Source organism: Trachurus japonicus, chromosome 3 (assembly GCF_045865225.1).
Source record: "Trachurus japonicus isolate A0001 chromosome 3, Traja_1.0".
Classification (NCBI taxonomy): Eukaryota; Metazoa; Chordata; class Actinopteri; order Carangiformes; family Carangidae; genus Trachurus; species Trachurus japonicus.
In genome coordinates, this window is record NC_140909.1 from 13595052 (window position 1) to 13615151 (window position 20100).

Below are 20100 nucleotides of genomic sequence, written 5' to 3' on the forward strand. Positions count from 1 at the left end.
GTCATTATTAAGACTGTTTCATTACAGTGTTCAGTCTGTGTAAAATGAAATACTCTTATCATTAGCAGTTCTGTCTCATTTAGCAAATATAGCAACTGCATAACAATTACAATATAGCGACATTAGATGAAGTGGACATTCGTTAAAAGCATGCAAATAGCTAGCAAGTCTAACCCTGTTAAAAACAATTGTATGTTTTATTTTCCCTTTAAGCTACAGTATTTTAAGAGACGCCATATTATCACCACCAATTTACCCTGTGAAATTTTTCAACACATCATGGATACTTTGTATCATCATGGTCCATTTTGTGTGATCATCAGTGGTTTTAATTATTACATCCTTTGTTTATAGTATCATGACTGACTAATTCTACATAGAAAAAGTGCTAAACCTAAATTCTGTTTACATAAGAGAAGTACAGACAATGTAGGGTTAGATTCTTTTTCTCTTCTTGTTACTACAGTACACACAAATTGTACTGAAACGAGAAAAATTTGAAGCTGTTAATGATCACCAACAAGAGGATAACTGATTGTTTGATATATTCATTCGGTGAACTTGCCAACCAAATCACAGCAGATTCTCCACCAGTCTTGTCAACATTAAACTAGTTAATCCGATTCTCAGACTTTACAGAACATGGGCTGGAACAAAGCCACAATTGCAACAATCGAAGTTCTCACGTTTTTAGTATCACTAGTGGGCATCCTTGGATCAACAACCCACTTAAGACACAAATACTCATCCTCCTAAAATATTTTAAGACCTTAAACGACACAGAATTGTCTCCCTCACAATGACTACTGCAATAATACTAAACTCCTATCGTAAACTTAAAAACATCTGTTTGCCTCATTATACTTTATTTCATTCCCTGTGTAGTATGATATACAGTAATTCACTCAAACAGTTGTATGATCTAACTGCTTTTGATTTTTACCATTTCACTTTCAAAAAAATTGAAGAAAAAGAAGCAAGACAAACCATCTGACAGATGTTTATTATATTACAGCATATTCACAATGATTTTATGAAACAAGACAACGTTTGGACTTAAATCTGTATTTGAAGGTGCAGGACAGTGTCATTAGCCATCAACAATCAAAATTGTTTAATTTTCTTTTTTTTCTCAGAAAATGACTGAGAAACATGAGTGCTTACAGTAACTGGTATCAATTGTGATCATGGCGGTGGGTGCACATATATAAGAAAAAGACATCAATTCTACCTAAATCTATAGAAATTCTTATATAAAATGGTCGGTAAAATGAGTTGTTTAAAAGCAAAATATAAGCTTTGGAATCTGACTGTATAAGGAATGCAGAGAGCAGCTTTCAGAAAACGTTCCACAAAATGCCATCATTCATCACCATTTTTAGGTGAACATTGTAATAAGTGACATCTGGTGAAAAAATACATTAACAACAATAATATAATCTGCTACACACAGTATCTTTGCAGTCTATCCAGTAAAAACCACGTCGATGCATCTTGGTTGCATTTCTGCATTAGAAGTTCCACTGATTCACAATAGTCACTTAGTGATTGAGAGGGGAGCGTGGTGCATCTGTGGTGCTTTTTAAATTATTGTTTAGGGCCATTAGCCTCTGCTTTTATACCAAGCTGCTCCAGCCTCTCAGTTGGTCTGACCATGCTGGGGCTAAGGCCCCTGAGTGCTGCGGAGGGCAACCGGGAAACCCCATTCACTGTCAGCGCTCCGCTGTCTACTGGGCATATGTAGTCCGCAGAGTCATCAGGTTTTCTCTTTCTCAGGTGACTGAATTGGGTGAAGCCCAGCTTCTTTGGCTGAAAACACATAAATGTCCAACACGTGAATAAATCATTTTAATATTGTGCTATAAAAACAAAACCAAGGAAGCTTAGACTCTGTTCTTACCTTCACTTTAGCAGTGGTAGTGAGGGGAACGTGGCCTGTGGCATTGCCATACTCGCGCTTCTCCTGTGTAGCCTGAGGCCCTACAAGGGCAGAAAAGGCTGTGGCAAGGTGGCGCCGGAGAAGAGTTTTCTGTGGAGGAATATTTAACAGCAGGGCCAATGTTTCTGAACTGAAGCGTGGCTCCAGGATCTACAGAAGAGCAGAAAATGACAGCAAGTTTAGGTCCCCAGGCATGTTGATGTAAGCATGCAATGCCACTGTGTCCTGATAAATTTGTGAAAGAGTTGTGAAAATTCTCAGGACTTACAATCAGCCCACCATGAACCCCGCTGCCCCGAAGATTAGGAGCGTATTCTGCCAAGTCAACGGCTCTAAGCCATTCCATCACACGATGGTTAGACCACTGCACCACCTCTGAGGGAGTCGGATGTTTCTGCAGAGAGTTAAAAAAAAGAATATCATTTGACATTATATGCCTTTCCATCTCATTCATAACCAACTGACTCTTAAACAGCATGTAGGAAATGAAGATTTTCTTTTCTTCTATTCATTAACGTTTGTCTATCACCATCTTGTGGCCACCAGATGTTATTACATCTGTTCACCATTCTAAGAGCAGTGTCTAAGTAGAGCAATACACAACTTCAGCTTCTGACTGCTACCCTCTATCCTGGCTTACCTCCTCCCCTGGTCTGCGTCGAAGACAGTGGGGGTTGAACTTGTTGGCGTGAAGGACATGAATGGCACATTTAATACTGAGATGATGAAGCTGGCTGGTGACCTTTAGAGTCAAGAGGTCATTCTGTGTGAAGAGCAGCGGAACATCAGTGAACATAATTCATAACATTTATTTATGTTTGAAATTGAACTAAATGTATTCCCAGGCATCTATCTGACATGTACATACAGTACAACAGTACGTCTTACCACTGTGAGGTATTGTATCATTCGACCATCCACTCGGGCCTCATGGAACTGGTCTTTATACTGAGGCAAACCAATATCATCCAACCAGCCTAAACAGGTGAAAGTCAGACATTAATTCACTTCACTCACTAATCATTTCAATGCTGATACAAGCTCCAGCAGTCAGCTGTCAAAACACTACCCCTGTAACAGCTCCATTGAAATACAGTTCCTGGTTCTGATTGGCAATCAGAATTTGCATTTTTTTTTTTTTTCATATCTACGTCTCACACATAACATTTCTTTGTTTGCTTTGTGACATAAGATCTCCAACTGTCTATTCAAATATCTGCTTCAAATGAGAGCAAACTGCATTGGAAGTTCAAAATATTGCATGTAGAGAAGAGTCTTACGGGTGACCCAGATGTAGTCCAGCTCTGACGATTTCTCTATAACTTTAGTGGTGAATGCCCTCAGAGCGAGCTGCAACTTCTTCCTGTGCAGGGGGTTCTTCATACCCATCTCCTGAGGTCAGAAAGGAGTGTATGTCATGATACAAACTAAACATTAGAGTAAATCATTGGTATTACACAAACACCAGGCAATTTATTTCACCCTGATAAATACTTTTTTAGTATGTCTGACCTAGAGTATTGAAATATTATCATTTCTGATGTATCATATGCATTATTAATGAGTGGAGTTTAAAGGCACATAAACCTCTTTTATTCTCTGACCTTCTCAAAGTCCTGAGGTGTAGCAGACAGCAGCGTCTGTCCATTTTCTACCCACTGTCTGGAGAGACTGACGTACTGGCCCAGTCCATAGTCCTCTAGCCAGCCACACACCTGCTCCTTGGTCCACTGGCTGAATGGAATATTCAAATCACTGACAGGAAAAAAGAGATATTAGACACTGGATTAGTTGATTTGTTTAAAATGATGATATTCTCTGTAAACTACATACATACTTGCATACAATACTTTTAAAACATCTTTTCATTGTGGCCATTAGGAAATTGAGGAGTGAAGAATGAGGTGAGAGAACTAAACCAGATTATTATAAGGTAGTGAAGTAAAGTGATAAAAAAACAATACAAAATCCTTAAAATAGACATGTGAAGAGTGTTACAGGCTCAAGGAAGGCACACAGTTTTACCGTGCAGGGTCATATGATTCAGGGGTCCTGGTTAGTCTGGGTCCTGCTGTAGCCCGTAGCCCCCCTCTTCTAAACTGACCGCCATCTGGATCTGCTGCCTGAAGTCCTCCAGACTGGGTTCTTCGCAGCCTGAATAGATAAGGAGAAACTCCAGACGTCACTTTGATTCTCATACAGTAATCATGAAAACATTTTTTTTTAAAGAATACATTTGTAAATATTTACAATTTAACATGTTAAACGATATGCATAATTTGTTATTTAAATATATCTCTATTATTAAAAAACACCATTCAAAGTCAGGCTACTGGCTGGTGTTTTCTTCTTGCCTTGGTGCTGATAATCTGTGCTGACATGCTGTTGAGGTATTAATCTATTTTACAACACTCACTTTCCCCAGAGTCTCTTGAAGCTCCTGTTATTCTTCATGTATTCTGGTGAGCCCACAGCTCGTTGGCCAGCCTGTGTATTTGCCCCAGAATGAACAGGGGAATTATCGCTTGACGTGCTGTCATCAGATTTCTCCAGCTTTTCTGTTAGAGGTTACAGAAAACATAGTCAGTGTAATACTAAGTACAAATGTGATTCAAATCATTTAGGGCTATGCACATATTGCAACATTTTATAGACACAGTTGAGTAGTTAAAAATGGAAGTGTACTCCTAATAACTTGAGCAGATACACACCCCAAGATAATGTTGCCAAATAATAATTTCAGTAATGATGCCTTTGAAAGAATCTGGTCTGTCTTTATTTTTGTAGTTTTTAGTAGTTGTGAATTGTTGGAGGCACAATCTTGATGACTGAGTAAAAAGCAGCCAAAAACTCAACAGCACATTAGGAGCTAAGTGGTACATGTGTGGTGGTCTGCTTTTTCACAATGCTCTATTCAGGAGAGAGAACGCAGGTTACAGACCATTGAGCTCAGCAAATAAGTCATCAGTTAATGTCCCGTGAAAAAGAACGGGTTTAGGATCAAATTTACAAGGTGCGATCTTTATGATATAGGCTGCACTCAGTAAGTACTTTGCAGGAGAACTTGGCAGAGAGAAATCAGGGTGGGGCTCGAGTTAAAACTGGTCAGTGTGGCTGAGGAAGGGTGGAGCTGGGATGAATGTGGTCAATCAGAGCGAGCGAGAGGGTGTGTTTGGTGAGAAATACTATCCCATGATCCATCAGCTCTGTCAGAAGACTCTGCAATTAGTTGTGATCAAAGGTGTAATGGTCGTCTGGTCAAAGCAGAGTGGTTTGCTTTAGATACAAATCCTGCCTTTGCCCATGGGAATTACTACCCCCCTGACCACTCCTCAGAAAAAGGAGGTCTGATCCTAGATGTAGGATTATTACTGAGCACTATCAATCATGTCATAAATTACAGCCTGAGTTAATGTGTCTGGATTTACTTTGGCTGGAGTCTCCATCTTCGCTCCCATCTGGAGACCTTTGGCTCTGAATTTCACTGCTGCAGTCACCGATCCCGTTTTCCTCCGACAGAGAGGAATTCATGGGCAACGTCTGACTCCTGGTGTCAAGTGAAGCACTCTGGATAACCCACAGAGACATTAATGTGAAAGACAAGGGAATTCGAAAATTGTGTAGAAGTGACACAAATTTTCAATTCAGTCGCAAATCCATCATATGAGACACGACAGCATACACGTACTGTTGCCATTGCCATTTTAGATTTATTTGATGACTAAAAAGTACCTTTTGTGAAGATCCATTTGTTAGGTCATTCATGCTACTTGATAGAATCTGTGGTTCTGTTCTGAGAAAAAAAAGCACAATCATCTCAGTCAAATCCAACTAACAGACTTTGTCATGATGTCATTGATCGCCAGCTTCTTTGCTACTGTACCTGGAATCACTGTCCTTCTGGACTGATGAAAGTGACGTGTTTTGGGAGGAAGAACTGTTTGTAGAAACCTGTGATGGGTAAAAATTAAAGTTAGAGGAACTAAAATACTATTTAAAATCATGTTCATGGAATCAGCAAACTTGAATTTGAGATCAGTCAACATAAAATTTTTTGAACCCACTTCTGATTTAACATCCTCAGATTTCGCACTGGCAGAGTCGCTATTCTTCATCAGCCCCTGCTCTTCCTCCTCACTGCTGCTTGAGGAAGTCCTTCCATTTGGTAATGAATGAACAGCAGGTGGTGCTACAGCAACAAAGAGAGGAAATATTTTTGTTCCCTGAACTCAAGCTGTGGCACACACTTCTATTCGGAAAGGAAGTGTGATGGCTTTCATTAAGCTCAAATGTTATTGCTAAGAAAATACAAACGTTTCAAGTGCCCAAGGAGTGAAAAAGCCGATTACCTTGCCTTGTGGTGTGAGTGACCTCTCTGAATTGCCTGCACTGATTCAGAAGTAGAGTGAGCTCTTCAATACGCCGGTCCTACAGAAAAAAGAATGGGGGAGGTTTAAGGACCACAAAACCCAATTAAGATGTTTATCTAAGGTTAGGAAACACGTATAGACTATCTGCCTAGCCACGCTACTAGCTAATATGCCACACAAGTATCCATCTCTCACCATATGGCCTTTACATCAGTGTAGTGGATAGGGAGGGGATTGACATGGGCCTGGCTGGAAATCTTAGTTGTGGTGACCAGCTGCGCAGAGTGTGTGTTTTTTGAAGTGGTGCCCGTGCCTGGTTTCGCCATGGTTCTCTTAATGCAGCTCACTCCAAAATTAGGCTTGGCAGATCAAGGCCTACTTAAGTGTGGCTTTGCCTGAAATGGCTCGCCTTGGGGTGTGTGTATGTGTGTGTCTTCACTAGTGTGCCACATGTAGGGCTGTGTCTGTAAGTCTTTAAAGTCCATGATTCTCTGGGTGGAAGAATACAAAAGCCCCTCTGTACTATAAATGGTTGGAGGGTGGCGCCTCTAAGAAATGACAACATCTAAAAACAGTTACCTTCTGACCTTGCAAACAGCAGTGATGATAGCACTTGTGTATACATGCCAGTAAGACACTTAACATTGTAGTAAACAACACATATGCTGCCTTGTACTTAATCACACACAGCTGTGCTCCCCAGAAAGTGAAAGAAAAGGTTTCCAGATTCCCGGTCGCTTACCTTTTCGTCGTTGGCAGCAACCAGTGATTTCATTCCAGTCTTAAGCTTCTGCAGTTCCTGATCTATAAAGAGAAACCCCATACTGATTATTAATAGGCAGCTGCTTGTCATAGAAGTTATCATTTTGTATGGACATATTTAACTGCACGTTGGAAAACGAATGGAAAAGCAAAAATAAATGACATGTTGTAATATTTATTCCTTACTAGAGTTACATCTAAACCATGTATTTTTAGAAAGTCTTTTTTATCCACCAGTCATAGCTTTGGCCATGTCAGCTTTAACATATCTGGGCGAACGGTCCATAAATACACCTTTGTAATAAGTGCTGAGCAAGGCCAGTGAATGACAGTGATTTACTTAAGTACCCCAGATAAATGTTTATCTGTGACAGACAAAATTAAGAACAAACAAGAGATCGTGCTCTTGGGGATGTCCATAAAGACAACAAAGAACCCAGAGGGAAGAGAGATAGTGCATCAAGTAAGTAAACCAGGTGGTGTTGGTCAAATCCACCCCTAAGAGCAGAAGGAAACGGAAAATAGGATAAAGAGACGTCTGGAGAAAGGAAATAAAATGAAAAACCACAAGTAGACATGGCCCATGGGTTCAAAATAATTTTCATGAAATACTGTTCAGGCTTACATTTGGCATTTAGCCTCTTCCTGTACATCTCCTCTGAGAGAGAGATGCACAGAGACCCATGATGAGACCGTTTATTCAGGGCCAAGACAGAGTTTTCCTACAGTTGTTACTGTACAAGTTAATGAATGCAAATAGGAGTCATTAACTGTGTCACCTATGAGCGTGGCTAACTCAGACAGTGAGAGGCTGTAGGTGGCAGGTTGGTGGAGGCCGTGAAGCGAGGTGCTGTGCTTACCTCTCTCTGAGTTCTCGGTGGATAGAGAGGGTCTGGCCAGCAGCTGAGTGTGCAAGCTCTCGATCTCAGCGTTCTTACTGAGCAAAAGCTGCTGAAGGCTGCTGATCTCTGCCTGTTGGTGCCACACATGAGGAATCTTAGCAGACAGGACATGCAGTTCTACACAAAGGTGCTTTATGTGCCAATTGTGTTTAACATGCACAGCTATACCTAAAAGCACTTTTCACATTCACAAAAAAACAAAAAAAAAGCAAACAGAAATAAACAGGGCGTGTAAATGCAACTTCATTTAAAGTTCCAGCACATGTCCGTGACTTTATAGTTTGTTTTGAAGTAAGTCACGGAAAAAACAGATGGTTATAAAGTTCAGGCTGATCTATTCACCAGTCTGTGGATGAAAACTTCTTGCCTTATAAACCACATAATACCCCTGTGTTGCTCTACTTCAAATCATTATTCCCCGCTGGTTTGTTTAAAAAGGTAGAATAAGATACATGAGCTCACACATAAAATCTTTTTTATAAAGCAGATTTTCTACTGTTAAGACTTTCTTTGATTTAAAGAATATCAGTCAAACCATCATCTACCAAACTGAGAATAACAAGGAAGATATTTTAGTGTAATGTACCATATTATTTTAAAAAATTATTTTAAAAAAAAGAAAGAAAGTAAAATCTATTTAATAGAGCAATGCCAATGGGGTATTTTATGAATTCAAAGCTAAAACTAAAAACTTAAGCCAATAATGACTTCTGTGGTATTCTATTGGTTGTATGTATGGTATGAATTCTACGGTATTCACATATACTGCCCAACAAAGCAGGTGGACCTCATCTACTGTTGTGTCTGTAAGTTGAACAGGCACACACAGGGGCTAGTTTGTTAAAAGTGAATAAGCAGATGCGTCTTTTGAAATGGTAGAAGAATAACAGCACAAGAAAATATTATATTATATTATCTAATATAATCTAATACACAGATACAACTAGTGTACTGGGAGGAAAGGAGTAAGAAAGACTGAAGGGATGAGGGATAATAATAATATCCTAAAAGAGGACAGAGCCTAAGAAGGATCATGCCAAAAAATACAAGAGGGACATTAAAAAAAAGGACTAAGCCATTATTAACTCTATTTCAGTGCTTTGAAATAGAAGCTAAATAGCTCTCAGACTTATAAAGACAACATAGGTGTCCATGAATGAGAGTGTGTGCAAAGAATATGACTCACTTAACTGGCTGGAACATTGCATTGGACAGCATTTCGGAAAGTTAAGTGGACAGTTAGTAGTGGAATTTGGGCACTGGTGTGGTGCATTTCAAAGTCTAGACACCGCGGAAATCAGAACTTTCTTTTACCTTTGTTGCTTTTAGTTTCTTCTCATACTGTAGCTTCTGATCCTCAAGGTGCTCCACTTTGTCCTTAAGAATCCTGAGCTCCTTAAGTAAGCCCTGAAACCAAACATGAGGAAAATATGCCTCTTAATCTCAGCTGCAAGCCTTAATGGAAAACTGCATCACTTGAAAAACAGGAATGAATAGTCAGGTGATGTTAGTAAGTCTGCACAATAGAGCACACACACTATTATATAAGTATTAGCTGTGTCTCACACTGATGCACAACAGATTGACCGGGTTGTACAGGGACATGAAGCATTGCTGAGGATATTTTAAAAAATCCTTGTTTCCTTTGTATCTGAGCCAAAGGGTTGCACACACCAATGTTAAGACGACCCATGCTGTACACAATGTTACATGTCACGCAGGCAAGCTGTGCCTACACTTTCTCCTGTACAGCGCTCCTGCTCTGCATCTGGTCCACAGTCATCCGAGCTGGGTGTGTCACTGTCGGACACATCTGGAACATCTTCTAAGTTGTGCATCACCTCTGTGGTTCTGTCACAGGATGGACCGTGGTATGAGCCCTCGCCCATGGTGGGCTCGGTGTGGCACGCCACCAAAGAACTGCTGTCTGCCGGGATCTCCAAGGCTTTTTTCTCCTGAATCTTGCTATTGATCTCCTTCTGAAACCTACACATCTGTTCTTGCAGCTCGCTAATGAAATTCACTACAGTCTGACAGATGCAGTGAGGGAGAGAGAATTGAGAAAAATGCTTAGAAAGAGAAGTGGAAACACTGTAGAGTAGGTGTATACAGTACATCTGTATTTGTGTGTAAATGCATGATTGCAGAAAGTGCATTTCAATACACTTTTTCCTGCTACATTATTTCTAGGTAATCTCATATTCTAGCCTGAATATAATCTGAACATGTAAATATGATATTGAACCTGCATTAGAAATATAGACCCTTGGCTCGGCCCCTCTACAGCCACACAGGGCCAAGGTAGGGATGAACAGAAAGTTAAACTGGATGTGTGAAAATATTATGGATTCCAAAACATGGACCATCTGTCATCTGTCATCTCTACTGCAACTATTCAGCTCTGTTCACCGAAGTCCCAGTAAAATCAACCAACATTTTTGCTACTTTTTAATGTAATACAGTGTTGATGTCCATCTACATATTTGTTATGTTTCATTACTGTGCTTTGCAAACAATATATAACATTTTAGACACCAAATTAAGCTCATGTCGTCGAGGTAATGTTAGCTATGTAGCTAAATAGCTAATTAGTGTCACCTTTTAGCTCTAAAGTTTTCTTTCTAACATCAACTGTAATATTAATTTGGCGAAAGCCCATAAGAAACAGATCAACCTAATTAGAATCTAATATGACAAAATCTTGTTGCATATATTTAACATTGATGTGCATTACCACAGGCATACAGTAATCCCACTGCAAGTCTGTTCTGCTGCTCTAAGCAGCAACGCAAATATTCACATAGGACTTTGTGGGGGGAAAAAACAGTGAAAAAATAAAAACAAAGAGATTTTTGTTGTTCTAGTGCCAGTTGAAGAGTTTAAAGGATATTTTGGTAATTATCATGATAATATTGTGAGTCCTAGTTATTTTGGCAAGAAAAATAGTGACATGAAATTCTTACGTCGTCCCATGCCTAGTCCAAAAACACACATTGTTTTGATTTTGTATATGAACCTTAACTACCATAACATGCACCCCCATGCAAGGGGTAGTTTGTGTTGAGAAACAGCGAGAGAGGTGAATAGGTTTGCCATCTTTTAGAGGTGATCATGTTCCTTCAGAAAAAGTGTAAACAGCAGCCAAGTTATGTTCGGACTGTGGACAGAGGAAGTCTCACTCGGGGTCTGGTACAGCGGATATGACAGATGATATGAAGTGCCTCCATGGCTAAATTTAACTATGAGCTTACAGGCTCCACAGCAAGAAGGCTTGCACATGTTTGGAGAGTGTGTATGTGAGTGCAAACAGGCATTTGTGTGGACACGTTTGTGTAGTAAAGGAAGCACGTGGAAAGCCAGCAAAGTGTTGAAAGAGAATTTTTCCTATTATCCTTAAGTCCAAGCAGCTTTTGAGAGGAAAGTTGAGTTTGTATACATAAAGAAGATAGAATTGAGAAGTGTTGAAACTCATAGCTATTTTCTCCTGGCTGAGAAATACATATTAAATTCCTTAAAAATTCAAGTACATTCAGTTGACTTTTCTGTTTTTGTTGTTGTAAAAACGTCAGCTGTTTTCAGGGATATGGCTTCAGGTAGGGAGGGGGTCAATTTTTTCAGAATGGCCTACTCAACCTTAACCCACCAGCAAGAACTAAATTCTCTGGGCTGAAGCCTACACACACTCATATTTGGCCCACCATCCATCATGCCAGCTCCGCTATGCCTGAACTCTCATAACCTGTGAACACAAAGGCTCTTTGACCAGCAGTGTTTTGACAGAAACTACATACATTACTGTATCCTCTTTAGTAATAGCTGCAGCTTTCCCTGCCTTCCCTTTCTCTAGTTCATATGGTCACTAAATGCCCAGGATGTCTGTTGGTAATCTAACACATTGGTCTTAAGCAAATACATGATTCAGTTTAAACTGACAAAAAAATGAAACCCCTTGGAGACTTTTTTTTCCTATAGACTTTGGCCAGGAACAACAGAGCCAGGATTTTGGTGAATGTTCCCCTACATTCATCCAGAAAGTGTTTATGGTCTTCCATAAAATCAGCAGCTGACTTCAAGGTTAGATCCTTCAGAACACAAGGCAGATTTTTGTGTGTACCCTCGTCATTCCTGGCAGAGTTAGGTTCAAATTTCCAAAGACTGAAGGAAAACAGACGTGTTCCTTCCTGATGATTTTGCCCAAACTAATTCCTCCTTGCAGGCAGTTCTCAATGAAACAGACTATATGGCAATTTGGCTGTGAGCCTGCCATGTTCATATAAATAAATCTGCTAAAACAAGAATATGAAGTTTGATGACAAAATTATATAAATAGGGAAATCAGTGATAGCTCAATGCAAGTGAATCAAGTCTGAGTGATACATTGTCAAATTAGTTCTGACAAACTAAACAACCATACCACATAGTGTAAATAAAAACTTAATGAGCACAAGAACTTGTCACATTCAGGTCTGTTAAATGCCCTACCTCTGCTTTGTGCTGCCTCTCCACACCATGGACCTGTTTTCCCTCCATGTCTGCCAGCTTTAGTTTCAGGTAGGACACCTCCCCCATAAGACTCAGTTTCTGGTTCTCGAGTGACGTCCTATGCACGAGTTCCTGTCATCAACAACATACGGCAACAGCATGAAGCAACACAAGTAGACACACAGGTAAACATAAACATACATAAAGACTTTATCCCTTTAGTGACACACAACAGACAGTACTTACTGAACAAAGGCAACATTAAGAGTGAGGCACAGCAAGCCACCAGTTCTGTAATGACAGTCCCCTCAGACAAACCCAGTGGTTTAAAACGCTGTTTGAGTGGCTAAATATACACAACCCATGACCACTATTTATAATGCCTATTTCACAGCTCACTCAAAGCACACAGCAGAGAGGAGGAGAGAGAGAGTGTGTGAGAGAGAGGGCTACAGAAGCCATGCTAAACATTCAGAGAAAGAACATAAAATGACTGTGACAGGTGCATTTCCCTGTCACTGTGTGAACCGTTCAATCAAACCTGCTACAGAGGGAAACTATGGGTTTCCTATATACTGTTCCGTGACTACCTCTCTTCTTTAGGTGTCAGCCTTGAGAGTTAAGTCAGGCTATGCAGGCAGATGCATTACTAATTTGGCTGATGTCAAGCAGGTGGTAAATCACTTAAAAGTCCACAAGTGAAAGTCTGGGGCAGGGAAATGATACATACTGTATGGATATATCCATTTAAAACGCTAGCTTTGGAAAATATCTGGGCTTGTGAGCACTCTGGAAAATATTAGAGCTTTGTCACCAGGAAGAGATTTACGGCTCAGATCCAAAGCCTCATTATGACCTCGGCTTCTAGAAACCAGTCCTGCCTGCCCTTTGATACATTGCACACGTCCAACTTTGCACGTCCAACGTATACACCAAGAATTAACTCACAACTCAAAGGATAGCTGAAAGACTTAGAACTCATGAACTTTGTCAGAAAAAGCTAAAGCAGTCCACTCTGAAAGGAAACTTCAGGCCCAGCATTATAAGAATGAGTTGTATTTATTCTGTGTAATACCTGGTTCATCTTACTTCAGTATCGGCTTGTAGTAAAGGAAGCATAAGTGTATTTCCCTCATGGATGGATGCGCGTGTCTGGAAGTCTCAGCAGATGAAAGTTTCATACATCCATTTCATTTGGTTTCTGTAGTTCAGTTCAACAAAGGCTCCGTAGTTGATTTGTAGTCAAAAGAAAACAGCTGAAAGTTGTAGACATACACTTCTAACTTCTCTTAAAGGAGCACCACCCCTATTCTTTCTATTCCCTCCCATCTCTCCACCTTTTTCAGTTGTTCCTCCCTTCTTCGTTAGTCCCTCTCTCCTTCCCTTGGTTATCTTCTCTCTCCTTTTCTGTGTTTGTTTGAGTATGAGAGCATGCAGGAACTAAGACCCAGTGGTTACAGGTTGGGGGTGTGGCTTATGGTGCTTTAATCACCTGCCCAAACAGACCAGTCTGGCCCTGCATAAACCAGGCACAAACTTTGAGACAGTATCCTGGAATGAGTCTGAACATCCTAAATATTTTGGTTACCAAGGTTATGTGCAGCCAGATTCACTGGAATCTTTGCAAGGAATTTCTTCCCAGGCAGCCGAACCCATCCTGGGTTACATACGAGAGCTTATGAGATGATTGGATCCACAGAAGAATCACATTTAGAAGATAGATGGACAGTCTGGGGCCCTGTCACATCTCATTAACTGGAAGAAAAATATTGATACAAAAGCCTGGTGAAAGTCAGAGTTTCCTGAATATGGTCCAGTAATACATTAAGCGTTTGGTAGCTGTGGAAAAAAGCCAATGCAAGACTGAAACCAGCGAGGTCAGTAAAGCTGTGTACCTGCTGTAGCATCTCCTCCGTGGAGTTGAGTTTGTGCTGATGCTCCACCAAGGAACTCTGTAGATCGCTGATCTTCGCCCCCTGCGCTTCCACCTGGTCTGTCAGCACACTCACCTGTGTTGAATTTGTGCGTGGGAACAGAACAATAAAAGAGATAAGTTTACACTAAACTGAACAATAAAACTGTTTAATCATTCAGTTCCACATTTCCTCACATAATTACAGCCTCGGTCGAGCAAAACTCTTAAGGCCAGAGTATCTCACAGTGGCCTTTTCTTAATATCAGCTATTTTCCATTTGATCGCTGCTACTCATTTATGTTGACATTTTTATGTCTGTGCCTGGTCAAGTAGTGCAAATATTTCCTTTGAGAAGAGATGAATGTTTCTTTCTACTTTGTTAGGTGCTTGCAACACTTCAGTGGCTCCAGCAGTGTCAGCAGAATACAGGTTCAATGTAAATCTGAAGAAAAACTATTAAGTCTACATAATGACTAATCACATGTGGGTTCAAGCAGCCAACTGGAGCAGATTTTCTGAAGGAATGTTTTATCTGAGGCCTGAGGAAACAAACAGGGCACCTGCTCTCACCCACTCCTACATGCTACAGCGCTGGGTGGTGCTAGCCTCAACCTGTCTGAGATAAGCACTTGTTCAGCAGTGCAGAGAGTTGCACACACCTACACTCCTGTGCAAATACACAAACACATCACACAAAACAAGGCATTCTTGTGTTGTAACAGCACCAAACCCACTTGATAACTCTTGCTTCACTCATGTCATGAAGCACACAATTACGCAACATTTATAACACAGTACTCTAGTCTACCTTTGCCCTTTCACCTCATCTCTTTCCTCTAACACTGTAATTTAATACAAGCACTGTTTGGAATCAGTTCCCACCAGCAGCAAGGTGTCAAATGTCCTCCTTTATCTGAGTAGACTCATATCTAGTGGAACTGATTCACCTTTTTTAGATGGATGCCGAGGCGTCCTTTGCCTTAAATGTTTTACCATTTCAATAACCATCCAAAAGGTCATAAAAATCTTATACACAGAGATAACACTGATTCACCCCAACAAAAGAACAGTTTTCTATAGCTATGACTAATCTCACCTGAAGAATTAATGACTCTTTGTCTTCCTCCAGACGTGATAACCGCTCCTGGTAGGACTCACCGTTGCCGTTTGAATGGAGGTTTACCTTCAGAATAAAGGTCATCCATTAAGTTCAGTAGGTGCACTCTTAATGCAAAACAGTTGCCCAGTGGGTCGAATTTAGTTTCCTTCAGTACGATTACAGCCTCTGACTCATACAGTACACATGCATGCACACACAAAAACAACTTACCCTTTAGGCTCAAACTTCATTTTCTGTCAGTCTGTAAGAGCTTTACAGGTCCTAATCCAGCATTAAAAGTTGTGCACAACATTTTATACCGACTGATTACTGGGAAAAAATGAAGCCTGAACTGAGGGCTGCCTGTGCAGTCGGGGATATTTCAGAGCCATCAGTGTGCAAGGGAAGTAAAGTGCAACCAAATGAGCTCAAATTTCTTAGAAATCCAGGCTTTCAACCACAATCATGGAAACATTGTGTAGCCCAGCGTCCGTCATCCTGCGCCAGCCAGCTCATGTGGTTAGAAATAATTTTCAAATACCATTAAGCCTCTTTGCACCAGACTTTTAAAACACATAAGCCATGTGTTTTAAAATCAAGATATTTGATTGCATAATTAAGGTGTTATTACAAACATTTCTTTAAACTGTAATGATCAGAAGAAATAGTCTCCAACACAAATCCCTCCTCCAATTCGCTTGAAAGCTTTATTAGTTCAAGTCTTGGCTTAGTTGTTTACTTAGTTCTTAGTGTGCGCTCAACTATTTCAGGAAAGCCACTTGTGTATTTGGATTTAAAGATGCTTTATACACAAATACCTACTGCATTACTGTACTTTTCTACTATTTAACAAAGAGAATATTTATTGCCAAACAATGTCATGAAGATATGTTTGACATCTGGTATGGAGAAGATTTCTAAATCTACAGTTTTCCACATGTATTCCACATGCTGCTAAATTGATACCTAGTACAGTATACACATTTTCATTCATTGTTATAACAATAGTTGACACGTATGTGCATGCAAAACCTTTCTCTGTGCATCAGAGTCAGTTAGAGTGAAACCCTAATGGAGGCAGTCAGGCCTAATGATTTCTTAATGGCAGCAAGATGGTATGTGCTGTCCAAAGATTCCCTATAGGTTCAAGTGGCAGGAAATGATCTCAGCTGACATGTGTGTCCATTTATCTTTCTCCTTTAACACTTTAACCTTATGACCAGTTTGGCAGACTTGTTGTGCATTCAACACTTAACCCACGTGTCGCCCCAGTCCACCGTGTAATCTGATGCACTGGCCAGACCAGAAATGATTAAATTGATAAAATTGAGCTATGTTATTTTATATTTAATACAGAGACATTCACCAACTTGTTGCTTTGTTCAGTCAAGTTGGAGAATACTGCCTTTTCAACAGAATCTTAATTTGACATCTACCCTGAAATACAAAGTTTAGCATCTCTATAATAGCTCAAATACTCATGCTAATTAATTACAGTAGCTCTTTATTATCTTACATAAACTTGTAACTTGTATACTAGTGCATGTGTTGCACACTCTGCAGCGCACCTCCTCAACTCACAAACAAAACAAGTCTGCTTCCCAAATCATCGGCATGGCCGCTGTAATTATGCAGTAAAAGCAACAACACCGCAGGAGTGAAGTAAACAAACAAGATCTTTTCACACAATTATGGTGCAGTATGAAAGTATACGAAAAACAGACATGCAAGTGGAAAGTGTCTTACCTTTCTGAGCCAGGCAAAATGTTTGTAGAAATCAATATCATACTCCATTTTGCAGGCCCATTGTGCTGCAGGTCTGGCTCGTATACCAAAACAATTTAGCCCGTGCAACAAAGTACCAAAGAGGATGAACAGCAACCAGATTCCACAACAAGACAAAACAGTAGCTCTAAACTGTGCTGCACTCTCTTTCTCCACGAATCCAACTCGCTCCGTTTTACAGACCCACAATATTACAGCTGTAGAGCATACAGAGAGGACTCAGTCCGTGTGGTTTGGAGTCTGGGCCGCCTGAGACTTTTAGAGCTGAGCTGAATAACTTAAACTATGCCAGTTGGCTGTACTCCCTTTCTTTCTTCTCTTCACTTTTTTTCTACCTCTTCTACCTCCCCCCGTTTTCTCTCTTTCTCCTGCTTCCTCTTTCAAGCATACTCAAAATGCTTTAGCATTTACTACATCTCTGCAATGTTGCTGCACCTCGTGATCTTTCACCTTTTTCTGTCCTCCCTTTCTGTCTCCTGTACCTTTCTCTGTCTGTCTAGTCTGTTCCCTGGCTGTGTCTGAAGTACTTCTCAGTCAAGCTGATTTTGTGGGGCTTCGTAAAGGGGCACAGGGGAGAGGAAACTTTCTGCAGCACATGCTTGTCAGATGTGGTGCCGAGCAAGAAGTTAGTCAAGACGCTGCAGCGTGAGAGGAGGAGACAGTGGAGCAGACTGAGGGGGAACCTGAGTGTAAAGTTGACAATCTCATATTTAAGTAGAGGAAGACTAGAAGAAGGTAAATATTGTTGGTGAGAAACCTGGACATGTGGTATAAGTTATTGTTGAAGAAAACAGAGGGCAGGATTAATGGGGTTTAAGACTGAAGGAAATCACAGAGAGTAGGACAGAAAAAAGTGGTTGTACTGCTTCTGCTTTAACAGGAGCTCTGGATCTCATTACCGGTGCAAAGATCCAGCTTCCAGCTCTCTGCTTTGTACCAGACAGGAAAAAGCCCTCCAGATGTTGATGGCCGGGATCAAAGAGCACCATATCACGCAAGTTAAAAAAATGGACTCTAGTTGTAGACTGTAGAGGAGTAAAGTAAGAGTAGTAAGAGTAAACTAAGACGATCCTTTATCATGGGTTGGATTTTGGATCTTTCCAGCATTATATAATGCTGTTATGGTCAATCATCTATTCCTTACTGATCAAGGCCATCAGAGTTGTGTGAGACAGGACTCACCTTGTCTCTCTCCAGCCATTTTAGTATAACATTTGCTGTATCCGTGGAAACCTGTCTCCTGAGAGAGTCCTGTTCCTCCTCACTTCCCTTGTCCTCCAGCACTGCCCTGAGGGCCTCAGTCAGCTGCAGAGTCTTGAGGGCAGGGTCCGCGGGTGGGGGAGGGGGCTGCTGTTGGGTACTTTGTGAGGACTGGAAACCCTGGCCATCTACTTGTGTAAGAGCACTGAACAGCCCTTCACCAATTTTACCTTGAGAAAAGAACAATAGGAAATAATTTATCATGTTTAGCATCCTTTCTTCTTGGACATCAGTACTGAGAATACCACTGACCGAAAGGTGACTGGCAGGCAGCTGTATTATCAGAAAAGTTCCTGAAATAACCTCTTGAGGGCACTATTGTGTTCCAGCGTGGCTTACTGGTTATAAATAGCATCAAATGGCCCAGTGCTGTACACTGTGGTCTCTGAAATCCACAAATTAGAGTTTCAGCTCATAGGTTACTGTAATCATTGTGTCCAAGTTACTGAGAGTTCCTTTATAATATGCTGTCTTGAGTTAAATCAAAAGATCAGTAATGCAGTCAGAACACAAAGTGGACATGTGGACATGTGGACAGATGCATATTTTGTGGTCGAATGTAAATCATTCACGAGCAGTGTGTGATTATTTGCTGTTGTGTGTGATGTAGTTTCTCAGTGAAGTGTGCTAATGGTTGAGCTTTCACCTCTATAAATAGAACTTTCCCTTCTGACCTTGTGCAAAAACACTGCTGGCTAAAATGTATCACCTCTGTTAGAAAATACAGAGGGAAAGATACTGGAAGGTAACTTAAGGTTCTGTAATCAGTGTGCGTAATGAGAAGTAATAAAAGCAGAAAAAATCACAATTGAGTGAGTTCAGAGCTCTCATCTAATCAAAAGCTTACTTCCATCTCAGTAAAACCTCTCCAGATGAAATCAAGTGGTGTCTCATCGTCAACAAGGGCTCGTGGTACAACAGAAGCTCCTTTCTTTTCTAGCTCTTGTTCATAGCTTGTCCAGTTTCAGTCCTCCTGAGAAAGACTTTTATTCCATATGTACACATGTGTGCTGTATATACATAGAATAATCTCCCAAAGGGAACTCATGTGGGGAATGCCAGTTTTATGAAGGCCTGCAATTACAAACTAAGCCTGCAATTACAAACTGGGCAGTGTATTGAAATTCTGATAATCAAACAGAAACTCTTACCAGCAATAATGTCGTCCATTTGCTCCAAGGCAGCCTCCAACATGTGGCTGGCATTTGACGCCATGGCAACACACTGTCTAATAAAGCAGCACTAGTAGATCCTCATTCACAGGTCTGTAGAGGACAGATTGTTAGCTGGTGGAATGAGAGGCAGAGACGTACGACAGAAGTTGCAGACCGTTGCAGACTGCTCCTCTTCCTTGTCGCACTTAGATCCTTCCACAGGCAAACTCCAACAGCTGTCCTGACATCTGAGTGACTTGGAAGTAAATAACCTCCTGAATGTGGTTTTTGGGTTTAAAGTCTCCTCTCATTTTGCGGCCAGAGCCTTACCCATTGTCAGAGCTGTGATTCACATGAGGCCAAAACTCATATTTAGAATAGTTTGTTTGTTTTCTTTATTGTTTGTATGTATTTCCCCTCTTCTGGCATAAT

The 20100-nt window shown here is 40.6% G+C and overlaps 1 protein-coding gene across 6 annotated transcripts; it reads right to left on the reverse strand.

Annotated features, from left to right (window-relative positions):
• Nucleotides 1-984: 984 nt before the first annotated feature.
• Nucleotides 985-19744, reverse strand: ppfibp2a (PPFIA binding protein 2a). 6 transcript variants are annotated; one of them, XM_085762819.1, is made up of 24 exons: nucleotides 19666-19744; nucleotides 18437-18684; nucleotides 15467-15553; nucleotides 14351-14464; nucleotides 12456-12587; nucleotides 9710-10003; nucleotides 9288-9380; nucleotides 7932-8043; nucleotides 7697-7729; nucleotides 7052-7113; nucleotides 6289-6367; nucleotides 6004-6128; nucleotides 5823-5890; nucleotides 5672-5732; nucleotides 5368-5506; nucleotides 4356-4497; nucleotides 3965-4093; nucleotides 3544-3694; nucleotides 3220-3331; nucleotides 2828-2916; nucleotides 2580-2702; nucleotides 2208-2333; nucleotides 1901-2089; nucleotides 985-1809 (listed from the first exon to the last, which is right to left on the reverse strand). In XM_085762819.1, the coding sequence occupies exons 1-24, from the start codon at nucleotides 19727-19729 to the stop codon at nucleotides 1588-1590; spliced, it is 2994 nt and encodes a 997-aa protein (XP_085618945.1). In that variant the 5' UTR covers nucleotides 19730-19744; the 3' UTR covers nucleotides 985-1587. The 6 variants fall into 6 exon arrangements, with proteins under 6 accessions (XP_085618945.1, XP_085618953.1, XP_085618962.1 ...); XM_085762827.1 differs by lacking the exon at nucleotides 9710-10003; XM_085762836.1 differs by lacking the exons at nucleotides 7697-7729; nucleotides 9710-10003.
• Nucleotides 19745-20100: the final 356 nt, after the last annotated feature.